The 17540-nt window shown below is 37.1% G+C and overlaps 2 protein-coding genes across 2 annotated transcripts in view; one reads left to right on the plus strand and one right to left on the minus strand.

Annotated features, from left to right (window-relative positions):
- The window catches only part of LOC146005044 (uncharacterized), a 72675-nt gene extending 68728 nt beyond the window's left edge, over positions 1–3947 (minus strand). The window contains exon 1 of the mRNA XM_083144190.1: positions 3923–3947. The gene's annotated coding sequence lies outside the window, so the exon portion shown is untranslated. The remainder of the gene's footprint in view (positions 1–3922) is intronic.
- A 237-nt stretch (positions 3948–4184) lies between these two features.
- The window catches only part of LOC146005016 (uncharacterized), a 32394-nt gene continuing 19038 nt past the window's right edge, over positions 4185–17540 (plus strand). Inside the window, exons 1-3 of the mRNA XM_083144142.1 lie at positions 4185–4337; positions 10812–11041; positions 16250–16429. Of these exons, the coding sequence (XP_083000268.1) occupies positions 10841–11041; positions 16250–16429 (381 nt within the window). The 5' untranslated portion in view covers positions 4185–4337; positions 10812–10840. The remainder of the gene's footprint in view (positions 4338–10811; positions 11042–16249; positions 16430–17540) is intronic.

The following is a 17540-nucleotide window of genomic DNA, read 5'->3' on the forward strand; positions in this document are numbered from 1 at the left end:
CGCAAGGGATTGCTCGGTTTGGTGAGCTGAGGGTCGCTGGATAGAACCTTGGCAACTGTCACGATTCGGTCTGCAAGGAGCATCAGGACAAGACAACACACACACCTACCAGGTATGAACAAGCGTGAATAACCTTTACACCAACTTTCCATATCTCTACCCTCCTAATCGGAGCAGGTTCAGCCACAGATATTATTAAGCTCTACCTAAATGTTTAAATGAAACTTCCCTGTGACCTCTAACCCCAGGTAAACGGGGTTACAACAATCTATTCTTTCTAGTAATTGACAAAGTTGCATCAGTGGTACAGCATCATAGGCTTTTTCCACATCGATAAATAAACTATAACAATAGGAATTCATGACAATGTTATTTTGAATTACAGCGTTGAGAATTGCAATGGCATCTTGACTACTATGTTGTAATCTGAAACCAATTTGCGTAGGGGAAAAGAATCGTTGTTTTTCTAAAGTCCACATAAGACGTTTTTGTAGCGTGCGTTCGAATAATTTTTCCAATACTGAAATTAGAACTATTGGTCTGTAGGAACGGGCATTTGATGGTGGTTTATTCGACTTTAATATAGGAATTACTACATGTGTTTTCCATTCTGAAGGTATACTACCCCCGGTATATGTTTTATTGTATATAGCGACTAAAATATCAAATCCCCTTTTAGGTTAGCTCTTTATAGCTTGGTATGGAATTCCATCCATTCCTGGTGCTGAATTTTTAACTCTATGTAGTATATTATGTAATTCTATGACAGTCACAGCTGGAAACTCTCTTGTAAAAATTTGTTGTGGAACCAGAGGAGGTTGATATTCTATATTTACTGAAGGAGGCGCAATCATGGAGAGAAATTCATTTTGCCAGGTTACGTCAATCGTCTGTTTCCTGCTTAGTTTCGGGTGTCTTAAGTAATTATTTTTTTTCCAGACGAGTTTTATAGGTTCAGCATTTCCTAGAGTGTTACAATAATTTATCCAGGCTATTTTTTGGCTTTTTTGAAAGCTTTTTTAGCAAGAGCCTGACTTCTCTTCCAGGCAATTTTGTGGGTAATTGTGGGTCTGCTAGCAAATGTTTTCTCATCACGTTTACGGTTCTGTTTAGCAGTCTCGCATTCTGGTGTCCACCAATATAATTGTGGGAATCTATGTATATCTTGCCCTTTTGAACGTACACCTACGATATCCAGAGTTTTTGTAATTAGTTGTATAAATTGAGAATACGAGACATCAGTATTTGATCGTAAATTTTCTGATAATATCAAGGAGTCAATTGTTGTGGAATACAATGACCAATCAATAAGGTTAGTTTTCCAGCGTCTAAGAAGAGGTGTATTTCGCGGGATCTGTACATTATACATAAATCTTCCTTGAACATGTATGGGCAAGTGATCACTTCCACGCATATCCTCATCCACAAACCAGGTAAGTTGGGGGAAAATTTCATCAGACACTATGGTTAGATCTATCACAGAAGGATTATTTCCGGATCGAGGAATATGTGTTATGGAACCATCATTAAGTATGATAAAATTATTATGTTCTATCCAGTCCACTAAAATCTGGCCTAAATGATCTGATCGTGAACCGCCCCACATTGGATGATGCCCGTTAAAATCTCCTACACAAATATAAGGGCCTGGAATATTGTCCAGAACACCTTGAAAATCTTGTAGTTGTATTTTTTGAGATAACGAATTCGAAGGTATGTAAAAATTAATAATACTGAAATAAAAGTTTTGTATTTTTATGCGCACTGCTATGATTTCTACATGATATCTGTTTACTATATTAATTTTTGGGTATAAAAAAAGAGTTTGGTGGGGCACACTCTCATGAATGTGTATGCTCACACCTCTTTCATTGTGTTGAAATGGCGGACCTATAGTATTATAATATTTTAGATTGTAATTCTCGTATTGCTTTCCTTTAGTCTCTTGTAAACAGAGAATTAAAGGATGGGATTCCTCAATTAGTTTATTTAATTCGATTTTACGTGCGGAAAAACTATTTATATTCCACTGAATTAAAAATTCCATTCCCTACAATATACTATTAATTTTTTCCCCCTTTGATTCCTGGATTTATGAAATTAAGTTTTGTAAAACAGTCAAGAGATTCCCTGTTAGCTCATGAATATGTTTAAGTAGTGGTTGTTGTCTTCTAAGTTCTGATATATTTATTAGTGCCGACCACAGCTCTGGCAAAGTTTGCATTAACGATTTATACAGTGCCTGAAGATTTTCCGCTGGAGGATTTGAAATGATCTGTCTATTTGATGATCTATGCTCATGTGGATGTTGCTCAATGTGATTGGATCCAGACTGGGGTTGCGCATTTCGTCCAATTGAGGGTGATGGCGTTTTCTCCTCGTCTTCGGATAAACTGTCAAGTGATGAAGATTCATAAAATAGCTCTTTAGGTGGTTTTGGAGTTTCTCGTGTCCATATATTGCTTCTACGTGAGTGCAGCCCATCTTTGCTCACACTCGTGTGATTTTTCTGTTTTCGCATTGAGGGTTGCGAGGATGTAACTATTTTAGGAGTTATTGACTCTCTAGTTGTCAGAGATATTAATGGACGTGCCATTGTACATTCGATGACCTCAGCGTGAGAGGGGAGCGGTGGAAATTGTTTAGCAGTTAATGGAGGTGCCAAAATGTCTCTTCTGGTTAGAGGTGGTTTATATGTCCCCAATATTTTTGCCTTAGCTTCAAAATAAGATAAGTTTTCCTCCGCCATCCGCGTCTGTATTTGCTGTTCTATTTGTCGTTGAGGGCAATCTGGGGATGTAGCTCTATGATTACCTCGACATATGACACAAATAGGAACTTCTGTGCAGGAATCTCCATGTTTTTCTTTTCCACAGTTGATGCAGATTGCTTTTGAACGGCAGTTCTTAGTTTGATGCGCATAACGGAAACAGTTTTGACATTGTAAGACAGACCTCGTTCTAGGTCGGACCTCGAAAATTTCACTGTTTACTAGTATTCTTTCTGGTAAGACATTACCCTGAAAGGTTAGGCATATTAATTTTGTGTCTCTCAGATCGAAAGAACCCGTATTATTCCATACTTTCTTCTGCATACGCCTCGCACTGATGACTGGGATCGCCGATTACACTCCATCCATAACGTGTTGTACACTGATATCTATGCCAACTCCGAAAATAAGACCGTCTCGCTGTACAAGAGCTTGAGAAATTCTAGCTCGAACCTGTAAATCCTTATGATACATTTCGTTTTGTGTGAAAGCATTTGCAGCTTTTGCATTTGGAAAAGTCACACGGACTCTATTTTTACCACACTGTTCGATCAATTCTATGTCTAGTCCTGCCTTTCGAAATTTATTCCCTAAACTGCCACCGGACAGTTTTCCTATATTTTTTCCTGTTCCCTCTAACAGTACTATATATGGACCTGATTGTGCATTGTCATATGTGTACTGTCGTGATGGAGAATTTTCATTCTCGTTCGATCGAATGATTTTATCTGGTTGGGCGGTTGATTCTGAATCCGCCGATCTCTTTTTTGGACGATGTTCTTGTTTTTCTTCCACCCCTTTCATGATAGCATCCTCGTCATTCACTCTTGATATATTAGTCTGTAGAAAGACGGGAGTTTCACCACCGCTTAATGCTAATAGGGTATCAGCAGCACATAGGGTTGCTTCTTCCCCCATTACACTGATTAATAGCGTTCAGGTGAGTCAGTTTATCGTTACCACTACTATACTCTTATTTACACAAATACACAAACTAAGTTAATAAATCCAAATTAATTTTCACTTCGAATACCTCAGAAGAGGTATTTTATAGTCAAACACGTAATAACTACGAAATAAAAACCGGATAACACAATCACGATCCGAAAAACCTCGTAGCCGAACACAAGCTCCGGAGAAACGTACATACACTTCCATTCAAATAGAACAGGATGTTGTCCGGGGAGACATATTTTTACTCTCATTCACATGATTCCTCTAGACACCCTAATCTGTGCCTCTAGACTACGCAATTAAATCAAATCCACGTCTGGCCGCAAGGAATAAGGAAAATATGTATAAAATAAATGTTCTGTAGAACCAAACGGAAACCCGGAGATTATGGTGACACTTTGGCACAAGAGGATTTATATTGAATTTGTTTGGCAACATTGATCATATTGATGATCACGGATGTTCTTACTTCGTTGCATGCTGGGCGCCGATTTAAAGCTTTCGTTAAATTGTTATAAATTTTACGTATACAACTGTCAAAATTTTCAGTTGTAGTGTTTTTAGGAAATTTACGTTATATAAAGTTTGCATCAGCCGGAGGAATCGAATTTTGGTAAGTTGACGCAATCCATACAAGTGAAAAACGCATCTGTCTTCAACTCCTTATTGTACAACGAATTTCCAAATTATTAGTCGGTGGTGGAAATTATAGACCCGGTATCAGATAATTATGAAATGAACTGTAAATATACAAATATATATTATTGTTTCTTTCTATATATCGTGCAATTCAACTCGATAAACCAATTGTTGCGAGCAACATATCGCAGCTTTTTCAATGTTATGTAGCATTTTACAAGTAAACAAAATGTACCTAGGAATCTAAGTTGGAACAAGGGCAAATATTCTCGTCTTTTTTACACCGTGCAGCAATAAATACCTTTAAATTTTTTGACTTATGCCAACTAGCACAATCCATAACAAGAAAGGCTTCTCGTGTCCCTAAATATTGTGACATCTGTTCAAGAAAAATGTTCATACAATCAGTATACAGTGTGGTTTGTTAGCACGCTATGTATACAGTGTGACTTGTTAGCACGCTATTTATTCTCAGAATGACCAAGTTCCGAACTTTCAGTGAACATTTGCCAGTTTTGTCGGTGGGTAGAAAGAGGGTGTGTTGGCCTTTGAACCAGTTAAGGATGGTTCCTTAACATTGGAAATGATTTGTTTTATGTTTTGTAATGCATTCCAGCAGTTTACAATAGGAGGTGGATAAGTTTATTGAATCTCTTGCTTTCCTGACCATCTTGGTTGAACTGCAAAGGTACACCAGTTATTGAGGTACTACTTTACTATACCGGAGACACCTATCAATGATTTATTTCGCAATTTTTTACATTGATAACGTACTATTCTGGGTAAATTTCTCGTATGGGACAAACAGCTGAAATTTGCTAGTTTATTTAATTTGAATATTCATACTTACGTATTCTGCATTGAGAAACATTGCTGAAGGTGGCATTTCGCTTATTTCACGGAAATAAGGGTATACCGAAATAAGCTCTATTTGCGACATATTGAGTAAGTTTTCTTCGTTTCTTTTTGCCTTCGGTAACACGCAAAATGGCGATCACAGTTTCACTACCGTACTCAGCATGCAGTGTTTCCACCCCACCGCACCCAAAAATACCTACGTAGCCCACAAACCATTAACGCATAGCCCCACAAACCATTCATACATAGCCCCACGAACCATTTCAGGTAAGGTTAGGTTAGGTAGGGTCACTATAGGTTACAATAGTTAAAAATTGATTTCGAAAAAAATATGCGTAGCCCCACACACCATTCTCGCATAGCCCCACGAACCATTGACGCATAGCCCCACGAACCATTGACACATAGCCCCACAAACCATTTGTGGAAACGTATCTTCTTCAGTTACAAAAACACGTGTTTGGAAACACTGACCAGGATTACGTCATCACACACAGGCTACATCCACCTGGAAGTAAATGGATTCAAGAACTTCCATGCATCGGTCACACATTTATATCGAAAAATAGATGATTTACCGTCAAAATTCAATGAACGATACGAGAAAACACTTCTCCGAACTTCCAGAAGTATAAAGAAACTGCATTCGGTAAGTAATTTCTCCTGTAAATTTGATGAAATCCGTTTGTCCCTTACGAGAAATTTACCCTATTCTGCGTTGCAGAACATTTCTTTAGGTGAAATAATGGATTTCTAACGAAAATAATGTATATTTCTTACATACGATAGTCCCTAGGTTAGGTACCATTAGCACTCCTTTCGTTCAATTTAGCATATACGGACAATATCGGAATTACAAATTCCATGGCATCTTCCACACCCGGCAACAACTTCACGATGCATCCTCAACAAATCATGTTGTAGCAGCAGCAATAGCACGTATTGTGCTCTCGTGCAGAAATAAATAGCGGCAGCAGCAATAGCACGTCAGAAATAGATTTTCGTAGAAAACCACATGCATTCGTATTAAAATGGATCAAAACTACATTCCCGAACATCAACAACGCTACAGAAAATGATTTGCATAAGTACTTTCTCCTGTGTATTTGAAGAAATCCGTCTCCGGTATAGTAAAGTGTTACCGTTTTTGACTGACGAAAGTATGGTTTATGACTGGGTAAAGTAAGAAAGCGAGTGCCTAAATTCAGATTTTTTTTAGTTGTGAACTAAATCATGGTACACGCACACATTCTTAAGCTTGACGGCAACTGAGACCTGACGAAACATGGAAGTATCAGGCTACAAAACTGGGTACTTTAGTATTACACGGACTACCTCTAATTAGTATACTATACGTACCTGACCTAACTCAACCTGGTACCAGTTAGATATAGTGAAAAGTCATTTAACTCGTTTATTTCCGAATTATTTACATTTGTAGTTACCTTATATGCATAGCGGGACATTTTTCAACTTGGGATTATGTTTTTGGTAAATGTCTGTTATATCGGAGACACATTTCTATCGGATATTTTCAGTTTCAAATGGTTCGTACTTACCAATTGTGTATTGCGGAACATAGTTGATGGTGCCATTAAGCTTTTTACACGAAAATAACTTCGATTTTTCACATTACGAGTAATCCTTTTGGGTCCTTTCTTCCATTGTGGGACATACAATATGGCACGCACAGCTGTGGATCATCGTGCGTTGTGCTTGTGTTTTTTCGATTTGGAGTGGGTATGCAGTGTTTCAACCTTCTTAACCGAAAAATACCTACTTTCGTGTTCATTATGTCATCACAAACCATTGATGGATAGCCCCAAAAACGATTCACGATAGCCCTGAGAACCATTGAGGGACAGTCCCAAAACCCATTCACGATAGCCCCACAGACAATTTCCAGCAAGGTTAGGTTAGGTTAGGTGAGCATAGTTTAAAAAATAATAGCAAAAAATTCTCTTTAAAAAAAGGCACATTTAGAAACACTGGCTAAACCGCGTGATTTTCGATGATCGCACCATCTGCAGGTACATAATGGAAACAACTACATAATGTTGTCGCTTTGCACAAAATGCAAGTTTATTATATCAAAAGTGCTAATTTCTTGTTGTGCAGCATTCTACGGTGAGAAAATACATCCACGAACTTTCAAAATGCTACAGAAACTCATTTCAGTAAGTAGTTTCTTCTGTAAAAATGAAGAAATGTGTCTCCGATATAACAGACATTTACCATGTTTTTTTTTACTGAAAAAAGCGTAATTTTTAACATTACAAGTATTTATTGGTTGTTGCTAATTCGTTTTCGTTACACACAATATGGCGGGCAAATCTTGACTCATGTTGTCTATTGTCAGCTGATATGCAGTGTTTCCAAACTTATGAACCAAAAAATGCCGCACAAACTATTCACTAAAGGTTTTTAAGCGAAAATTGATCCACAAACCATTCACGGAAGGTTAGGTTCAGTTAGGTTAGGCAAACATAGAAAATTAAATTGGAAAAAAAACAAACTGCTCACACGTCATCTTGTAAAAATACTGTGTGGTTGCTACACTGACAGGGGGGGTTACATAATCGAACGCACGGAACATTTGATTCACGTAGTCGACGGTAATGGTGGCACGAGCTATCGTGCAACAGAGATACATTAGTGTCGAAAATTACATTATTTACTGGCCGAATAAGTTGCACGAATGGAAAAAACACTATTCCCAGCTTCCAAAAGTCCACAGGAACTCAATTCCATAAGTACTTTCCGTCTTTTCTCCTGTAAATTTGAAGAAATGTGTTTTCACTATATCTAACTGTTACCCTCAACTTAACCTAACCTTCATATCTAATTAGGTTGGGTTCTTATGGGGTACTAATTAGATATGAAGGTTAGGTACATGTAGTGTACTAATTGGAGGTAGTCCATATGATAATACTAAAGTACCCAAAACTTGTTTGCTTCTATTGAAATGAAATGGTGTAACATCCACTACAAGGAAACGTGTGGGACTGAAGCATAGAATTTCCAGCTAGAAGTCTGCAGGTTATCGCCCCGGCATCTCAGTGGACGTCAAGCTTTAACATAGTTCTATTTCATTTTGTGGCTGAACACACACGTTTCATTGACTTAGTGTGTTTTCTGGGGAATGTAATTTTTCCTGGGGCCGTTGACCCACTGTACCCCGTCGATAATTACGCTTAACTTTATTTTAATAGACAGGTTTTGATTTTTGTGTAATATAAAATTGGTTCCAGCATACGGAAGACACAATTAAGAGAGATATTTGATGCCACAGTATAGCCTGCGTGGCATCTTGGAGTACTTTCGCCGATTTTTATTAGTAAAAAAACTGTTGTATGCACACTCAAATAGCGAAAGGACATGTGTTAAAGATAACACCATCAAACTTAGCACTCCTAACTTAACGATGTAAAATTATAAACACCAATAAATCTAACATTTGTAATGCTAATTTTACTTCTATTTTGGTTTCACAAGTTTCATTCGTTCATGTTTTACTTTATATTTTTAATAATTTTATGAAACAGTTATGCAATGTCATGTTGGGTGCTATGTTTGCTTGTGTGATGCCCTTGGGCTGTTCTGCTTCATGCTAGGGGCCGGTAATTTATTTACTTCACAATAACACATCTCTGCAAGCTAAAAACAATGGAAAACGTTCATAACATAATCTTCATAAACCATGCAAAATATTTTACTTTCTCGAGGGGTACAGAGCGTGAAGGATACATTTTTCATTTTGCTTAACTCTTAAATGATTGTTTGTTTGTGAGGAGCCATTTGTTTACCGTCACCTAACCTACTCATCTTTTTGTATGGCACATTTCAACTCTTATTTCAGAGCATTGATTCAATAACATAGGCAGATGTTGGGCACACCTTGTACTGTCCTCTGACACGACATATGTTGCCAGTACACCTTGTACTTAAAAAAAAAAAAAAAATTATGAATATGCCATAATTAACCCCATAAAATTGTGTGTAATGCATAAATGCGTAATAATTTATTATTCTTTTATCATTTTGATAAATACGCTTGATACACATTGAAAATTATTGCAGGCGACATTTATCACTTTTTTGTTGAAATTTTTTTGTTATGTTTGACATTAGGATTAATACATGTAATAGGCCTATTAAATTTTACTATTATTCTGTATTAATTATGCTATAATTTTTGTTTTTGATATATAATTCTTCATTTACCATTAGTCAATAGGTGCCAAGTATTATGTAAAACGTAGTGATGTTCTTACACACATGTTTAAATACGTGAATTGTCCTAATGATTTGTCTGGAAAAATTTTGCTTCTTGCACTGGAAAAGTCAGGGAATTTTGTTTTTTGAAAATTGTAGATACTGTGATATATATAATATCCCAGTACTTCAAAATTTCCAGATTTCAAAGCTTGTTTTAAGTGTGCTTTATGCTCAACATGTTACGTACCCAATGGGACCAACTCATGTAAATGGTTTGCCGAGGTGGAATAGAGATGACAGCACAAGGTGTGCAAGATTGAAAAAGTAGACGAGATACGTGAATGGCAGTGTAAATAAGCGCAGAGTAATTTGGAAAGATGAAAAACAATAATAGAATCCATTATAAGAGGATGAAGGAAATATATAAAAACAATAAATTAATGTAAATACTTAATAAATTAAATTGGTGCTCATACGTAAATATACCGGAAAACTAAAGAAGTGAAAACACTGATACAAATTCGTGTCTTTTAACAGATCCCGAATCTGCTAGCTTGATTTACCATCTCCTTAGTGGAAATTTTGATTTATACGAGGGGCGGTACGTTCCAGTCGCGAACCACATTACCTTTGGTTGCGTATCGCAGCCGTTGCACCTACTTGGATGCACGTTTCAGTCGTCTGGCACCAAGTATACGCTTTGTAGTACTTATTTAGAGTTGGCACGTTCCAATCGTTGCCTCAAGGGAGGAGAGTAGGATAATGACCAAAGCTCGAGGTAAAAGAGCTGGGAAAAGAATAAAGGAATTCCTCAATCATCAAAGAGCAGAAATAGGTGGCGTAGACATCAACCCTCACCCTCGAATTCGTAACCCTCAAGGACTTGGTGTGAATGAAGAAAAAGTGAGGTGTTACCAGCTTGTGAAAATAGAACTTAGTGAAGAGAGAAACATACATATGAAAATACCAGAGGAATTGGAATAAAGGATCCACGTTCCATGGATTACATAAGAGCCCAGAAGGAAGTCCAGAAAGAAGTACAAAAGAAAGCATATATGGAAGAAGATTATACAAAATATGAAAGAAGAAATAAATTTGTAAAAGAATACAAATTGAATGTAAATCAGAATCAGAGCAATATTTAGCTTATTATGTAAATATCCTTAATCCATGTATCCTTGTTTAGATAATATAATTATTTAAACGTCTCCATTGGAAGGCTTCCTGTCCAGTTTCATTCTCAAAAAGAACCCTACCCTGAAGATAAATTAGCCGTGGTTTAATATTAAGATTTATGTACCTTGCACAAATAGAGGTAGCAAACATCATAAATATCACATTTCAATGCTTATTTTGCCTTTTTTTTTTACAGGACCCAGTAACTAATTTTGATAGTCAACAATGGCAGGATCAGGAGATAATAAGACAGAACAGCTTATTCTGCTGTGGAATGATTATCACGCTAACTTCTCAACTGGGCTTCGTGATTTGTTGGAGGTAGAGGAATTAATGGATGTTACATTGGCATGTGATGGCCAGTATGTTCAGGCTCACAAGCTGGTGTTGTCAGTGTGTAGCCCATATTTCAGGTCTTTATTTAAAGTGAGTACAATTATTTGTGTTTGTTGTGTATGGTACATGGAAATCCTAAAATTATTTGAATAATAACTGGTTATATTTGGTATTCTCTGTGCTAGAGATGGACTCTTGTGAAAGATTGTTTGATATTAACTAGTACTCGTATACAGAGAACCTATTATTGTTATGATCCAATATAAAATTGCAAATGTCCCAAATTGAAAAACCTAAACTGTTTATTTACATCATTAGTTAGTGTGTGTAAGCAGGTAACTGCAATGGATTGAGTTGATGTCATAGGTTCCAGGTTCTAATCCAGGCCTGGGTCTCTGTTCTTTGTGAGTGTCCTTGACATCCTCATGATCGCAATTAGCCAAAAGTGGCGGAAAAGTGTCGCTGAATATCAGATCAAATCAAGCAATGGATTGAGCCTTATGAGAAAAAACTGCATATTTAGAGACCTACTTTAAGAAACCATCATGTTTAAATTGTGCTTTTGTTACCAGAATCAAATAAAAACGTTAAAAAGTCCAATAAAAATTGTATGGTAGACTGCATATAGCTCAAATTTACATGTGTATCAACTGTTACAAAATGACCTCAAGGCTGCAACACAAATCAAGTGACCTTGAAAATGCCATTTTTGTCATTTCAAAGATGGTGCCTCTTGTACACACTTGCACCAGTGAAGAAGGGTGCTTTCGTAGCCTCTGTCAGTCTAAAACTTACAGCAATTTCTTGGCAAATGAAAATTCAATATCTCTGTGCTTGCTTACCACACCAGCAAGTTTACTAATGGATTATAAAAGTATATTAAAAGCTTACGTTTTTATAATTATAATTGTGAGTAATTCGCACAACTCTCATGATGAATTACTAATGGAGGAGAAAATTCAACAGTAGCCTCAGTTTGCAATCAGATGGGCAGAAAGGCCTTTGCAGTGACTCATAAGTGACTGCACGTGGACCCCCAAAGACTAATTCTTTAGGTATACAGGCACTAACTCAAAGCTCAAAATATAGATCATCAGTAGGTCTATGCTAAAGTGTAGCAAGCTTGTGCAACCCTACATACAGAAATCTACTAGATAAGAAACAAAACCAAATTAAGGCTTTCATTTGACTCTTTCTTGTACATTCATTAAATTAAATAGCAGAATTTTTCACTAAATTACAGAATATTTATGGAAATATAAAATCTCCAAATTATTGTTGCTACATTAACCAATGTTGATAAAGTAACGAAATGTCTATCCCATTCTTAGTATACGGAAGTTTTAATTATGCACTTAATAATATCATGAAGCATTATCATGTGAACATCAATTAGACATAATTCAAAGAAATGTAAGCATATCAAAAGGGACACCGAGCTGTTATATTATTATGTAAACTAAAGTTATAAACTTCACTGGTGTTTCCATTATGAATGTGTGTGTATCTGTAGCATAAGGGTTGATCATTATCACAGTGGATAAATAAACAAGACAGGCATTGACTTTTATTTTAGTTTTCTTCTTAACATGCTTTCTTACTATTTCAGTGAACTTAGAGTTCAAAAGTGACATAAGCAGCTGTGGTGTGCCAGAAATGCACAATTTGCAGTGCAAATATTCAGTGTTTCAACTAGCATTGTTGTTAAACAAGGGAAACTTGATAAAGTTTTGTTGAAATGAACAATGAGGTGGAGATCAGATTGCTTTGTTTTGAGGTTTGAGGTATACATTTGTTGACAGTTTGATACAACGCACAGAATCTATAGAATTTGATATTTGAAACATTTAAATTATTATAGAATACAAGATATTTATTACTATCCCTGTGATGTAGCAGCAAATTTCAAAAGTTTTATTATTAAATGATGCTGCTGTTAATGTACCTATTCATATCATAAATTCTGTTACAAAGTTTGACAGGGATGGCAACACTGTTTGGCAATGTAACTCCACAGTGTTGGATCAAACAACAACCAGTATCATTGTGTGTTTGGCTGTGGTAGCGGAGAGGTGAATTTCACTGTGAGTCGAATTGAGTATGCAAGAACCGTGTGGCAGTAATCGCACTGCATGAAGTTGGCAAATCACCATCGGACATTTTCAACACTTTGAAAAAGCTGTATATCAGCAGGATGTTCATGCATCGGACCATCAACAGATACTGTACACGGGGGCAATGGAGGACCGCCCCAGGAAGGATAGACCTCGCAGCGTGAGGAGCCAGAAGCTCGTGAAAGCAGTGGAGGCACAGATTCGACGAAATCCTGTCAGGAAACAAGCAGTGATGGCTCCAGAGCTGAACATTTCGAAAATGTCGATGTCGCGTGTGCTCTGAAGTGACCTAGGGCTCCGTGCTTATCAGCGAAGTACTGGTCAATTTCTCACTCCACAGCTTAAGGTCCAGAGGAAGCAGAAAACAAAAATACTCCTTCAGCGTTAAGCAAATCGTGGCCACAGGAGGATCCTTTTCACGGACGAAAATTTTTTCGATTGAAGAGTCTTACAATCATCAAAACGACCGTATTTATGCCTCGACATCCCAGGAAGCTCGTGAAAACATGCAACGGATCCTCAAGAGGCCATCATCTCGCTTCAGTAATGGTTTAGTGGGGGGTTTTGTATGATGGCACAACTGACCTCCACTTCTGTGAACATGGTGTGAAAACATCTGCAAAGTGTACCAAGTGACAGTGTTGGAGCCACTTGTGAAATTGTTGACCCACACCATGTTCAACAATGAGCCGTGGAGCTTCGAGCAGGACTCAGCACTGGCCCACAAGACAAAGACCACACAGGAGTGGCTTCAGAGGAATGTGCCTGTTTTCATTGCTCCGGCTGATTGGCCCTCCAGCAGCCCATTGGACTACAGGTTGTGGTCCATTTTGGAGGGCATGGTCTGTAGGAAGAGGCATGTAAAACTTTGCGAGTTTCAAGCGTTCTCTTGTGAAGGCAGTGGTGGACTTTTCTCTTGAGACCGTGCATGCTGCGACTTAAGACTGGCCTCAGAGACTTCGGGCTTGTGTGAAGGCCAGAGGTGGCCATTTTGAACAGTGATTGGTGCTCTGTGTTGGCAAGACCTGTACCTTTGTAACATCCAAATATTAATACATTAGCTTGCTCACTGTGCCTGTAGTTCATTATTAACTTTGTAACAGATTTTATAATATGACTAGGTATGTTAAGTATCCATTTTTAACATATAAACATGTTTGTAAGTGTGTTTCTACAGTGCCTTTCACAATCAAATCATCTGCCAGCAAGTGTAACTGGAAACTCTAGCTTTGTAATGAAATAAGATCACACAATTAGAATAAACATGTACGTTGTTACAAGAGGTGTTGGAAATGTGCTTCTACATCCACACATTTACGGTATCTTTTTATCAAATTTTCACTAACATGTATCAGTGTCTCTTCCGAAATTGCTTCAATTTCTCTCCTGATGTTTTCTTTCAATTCTTCTAATGTATGGCTTCAGGTTTAAAAGCTTGGTAGCTTGCCACACAGACAACTTAAAAATGTCTGTTTCTTGTGCAATCCGAGGGAGGGGGGATTTTTTAGAATTATTTTCCAATCGTGCTCTAAAGTCGTCTACGTTCTCCTCAGTAAGCATGTCATTTCACACTTTGCTTCTTCCCAAGAACAAATCCTTTCCCTAAATTTTTTCGCAGGTTTTCGAACACAGTCTCTGTGTGAAATAGGAACATCTGAGAATTCTGCTGGGAAATGCCTTATAACTTCCTAACCCTACAAGAATTCATAATTACTTAGAGTTGTACCTAAACATTCGTTGTTTTAAATTGTATGGATAGTGTGACATTATTTGACTGCAGAAAAGCACCAGTACCTAACGCGTAAAGAAAACAAAACAATCTAAAACACTTGTAAACACCTTAACACTTCACAAACACGTGCAAGGTCGACATCAGCTATGTGGATACTGAAGCACAGCAGTGCCCAGTGCCAAGGTCAACCTACAGCTGTGGATCTAATTGCTGGCAGATGCGCTCCTGGTGAGCTGACGCCGCTCTGCAGACAACTCGACTGTGAATGGCACTGTATATTGATTCAGTACATAGGCTAGGGGCAATATAGTAAAATATCAAAGGTGAAACATTGCTGATAAGTAGAGGCACATATTTTTGGTAAATAAAAAAGCAAAATTTCGGTACAAAAACTGAGTCAATTTCGGGTACAAAAGCGGTAAATAAAATAAAATATCGGTGTTATGGCGGTGAAAAATTGGATGAAAAGTGGTATATAAAAAAAAAGACATTTTGGTTTTAAAATTGTGAATATAATCCTAAATTTGATTTAAAAACTACACTTATTCCACAGAATTAACATTTCACTTCTAAGAGCACATTTATGTAGTTATCAGAGTATTAAGTTTATTTCTGTGTAAAAGAGACCATTTTTGCTTCTCCAATATTAACAGCAGAATTAATCAATTTTCTGGGAATTGCATAACTCTCAGGATAATTCAGACCTCAGAAGGTGTCGCGTCGGTGAATAAACCCTAAATTTCGTGTTTAAGAGTTAGTTTCGCTTTTTGCAGTTCATTTCGCATTATTTCGTGACAAAACATGGTCACAAAATGCATCTCACACCTTTCAAAAACATGAAAAATTAACACTACAATGTGTTTTTTCAAATTTCGTTTTTTTCGTCAAAAACGAAATATGCATGCCCCTACTGATAAGTATTCTCCATCCGCTGTGAGAATGAAAATATAAACAAAACAATGTGACTTCTGAGAAAAGTACATATATTTTACGGAACCTTCAAATTTTACTCTTAATACATACCTGCGTATTTAGTGGAAAAGAGTTATTGAGTAGTGGGTGGAGTCATAAAATGACCCACTAATAGTAATAATTTAGTGTAAAATATTACTCATATTATGAAACGTGTGTACAAAAGTGGAGGTGGTTGAGATTATGTCCACACACAGAAAAATTAAATTTATTTTCTCTTGTGAATTTTCAGAGAAATTGTGGTGTTTTTAAAACATGACCCCCTGCTCACTAGATATGAATCTTGTAGCAATGACAACTTCTGATCTTCACCTCTCTGATGTCAGCTTTCTAGTGATAAGTACCATGTTTTGTTACTAGATCAGGCTTGATTTATTTTCAGTATTGGTATCATTGTAGTGAGCTAGTTAGAAGGAGTTTCCTAGAAAATTATGTAGAATTCTAGATATATGTTTGAGACCGACCACATTGTACTTTCAGGCAAACCCCTGTAAACATCCCATTGTAATTTTGAAGAATGTACTCTACAGAGATATCCTGGCAATATTGCAATTTATGTATCGAGGTGAAGTCAGCATGCGAGAGGAAGAACTGCCTGGTTTTCTCGAAGCTGCTAAAATGCTGAAGATTAATGCCCTAACGGATCAGAATAATGGAGGGGTAAGTTACATGTTTTTCAGTTAGGAATAAATTTAAAACAGTAATGCATTTGTTTCTTTGGGTTTGTTGGCTTAAAATTAGCAGAGGATTTCTTTGTATCAACATGCCACGACTTAAAACTTTCATGCAGCTTATTGCTGACTTAGGACATTTTCTGAAACTTGTGCAAATGCGTGGACATGTACTAGATGCACAGAATGAAGAGAAGGTTTGTTCCGAGAATATCATCTGCTACCTGCAGGCAATGGCCATACATGGTTGCCTCAAACTGCACTAGTTTGCAAAATATCCTGCAAAAATCAAGGAATTTATTTTTTCTGGAAATGTAAGGGAAATTAACTGTTTTTATGGGAAAAATCAACATTTTTGTAGGAGTGCACTAAAGGTAGGTTTTTGAACTAAGTGAAAAAGGACAAGCAAGACATTTCAAATGGTTGTTGACAATATATACTTCAGTTTGATATACTTAGTATTACCAGTAGTTACAGTAGAAAAGTGGGAGAAGGAGTTATATTTTGAACTACTTCCATGTAGAAATCTACTATAGTAAGTGGCTATCACTTTCAAGTTGAAGTTTTTGGTTTGCATTTTTTAGACATTATCAGGGCTCGGAAAATCCAGGTAGCCATGCGACTGCGATGTTTTGCTGGTATATTTTAAAAACACTAAGATGCTGACCAAGGCAGTTTATTAAGATAAAAAAAACACTTAACAGGTAACATTTCAACCCTGTATCAGGGTCTTCCTCAGAGGAAGAACTAAACTAAAATGATGAAATATACTTCACACAGAAAGATTACATACACATAGCAGGGTCACTAGCCACACAACAACAAATCAAGTTGACAGTCCTTATCTAGGAAGATTTCTCCAAAGGAATTAAACATATCACCTCTTGACAGTTGACTAATGGGTCTACTACACTGACAGGTGATTGACAGGTCCAGAAGGAGATGGAGGAGGAGGTATTCATCCACATCCAAAAAGGCAGGAAGAGTGGGTGAGTGGTAAACAGGTGGTTCTAGACTCTTGCTAATCTTGACCTGTCAATCACCTGTCAGTGTAGTAGACCCATTAGTCAACTGTCAAGAGGTGATATGTTTAATTCCTT

The sequence above is a fragment of the Lepisma saccharinum genome, chromosome 22 (assembly GCF_977018435.1).
Source record: "Lepisma saccharinum chromosome 22, izLepSacc3.1, whole genome shotgun sequence".
NCBI lineage: Eukaryota > Metazoa > Arthropoda > Insecta > Zygentoma > Lepismatidae > Lepisma > Lepisma saccharinum.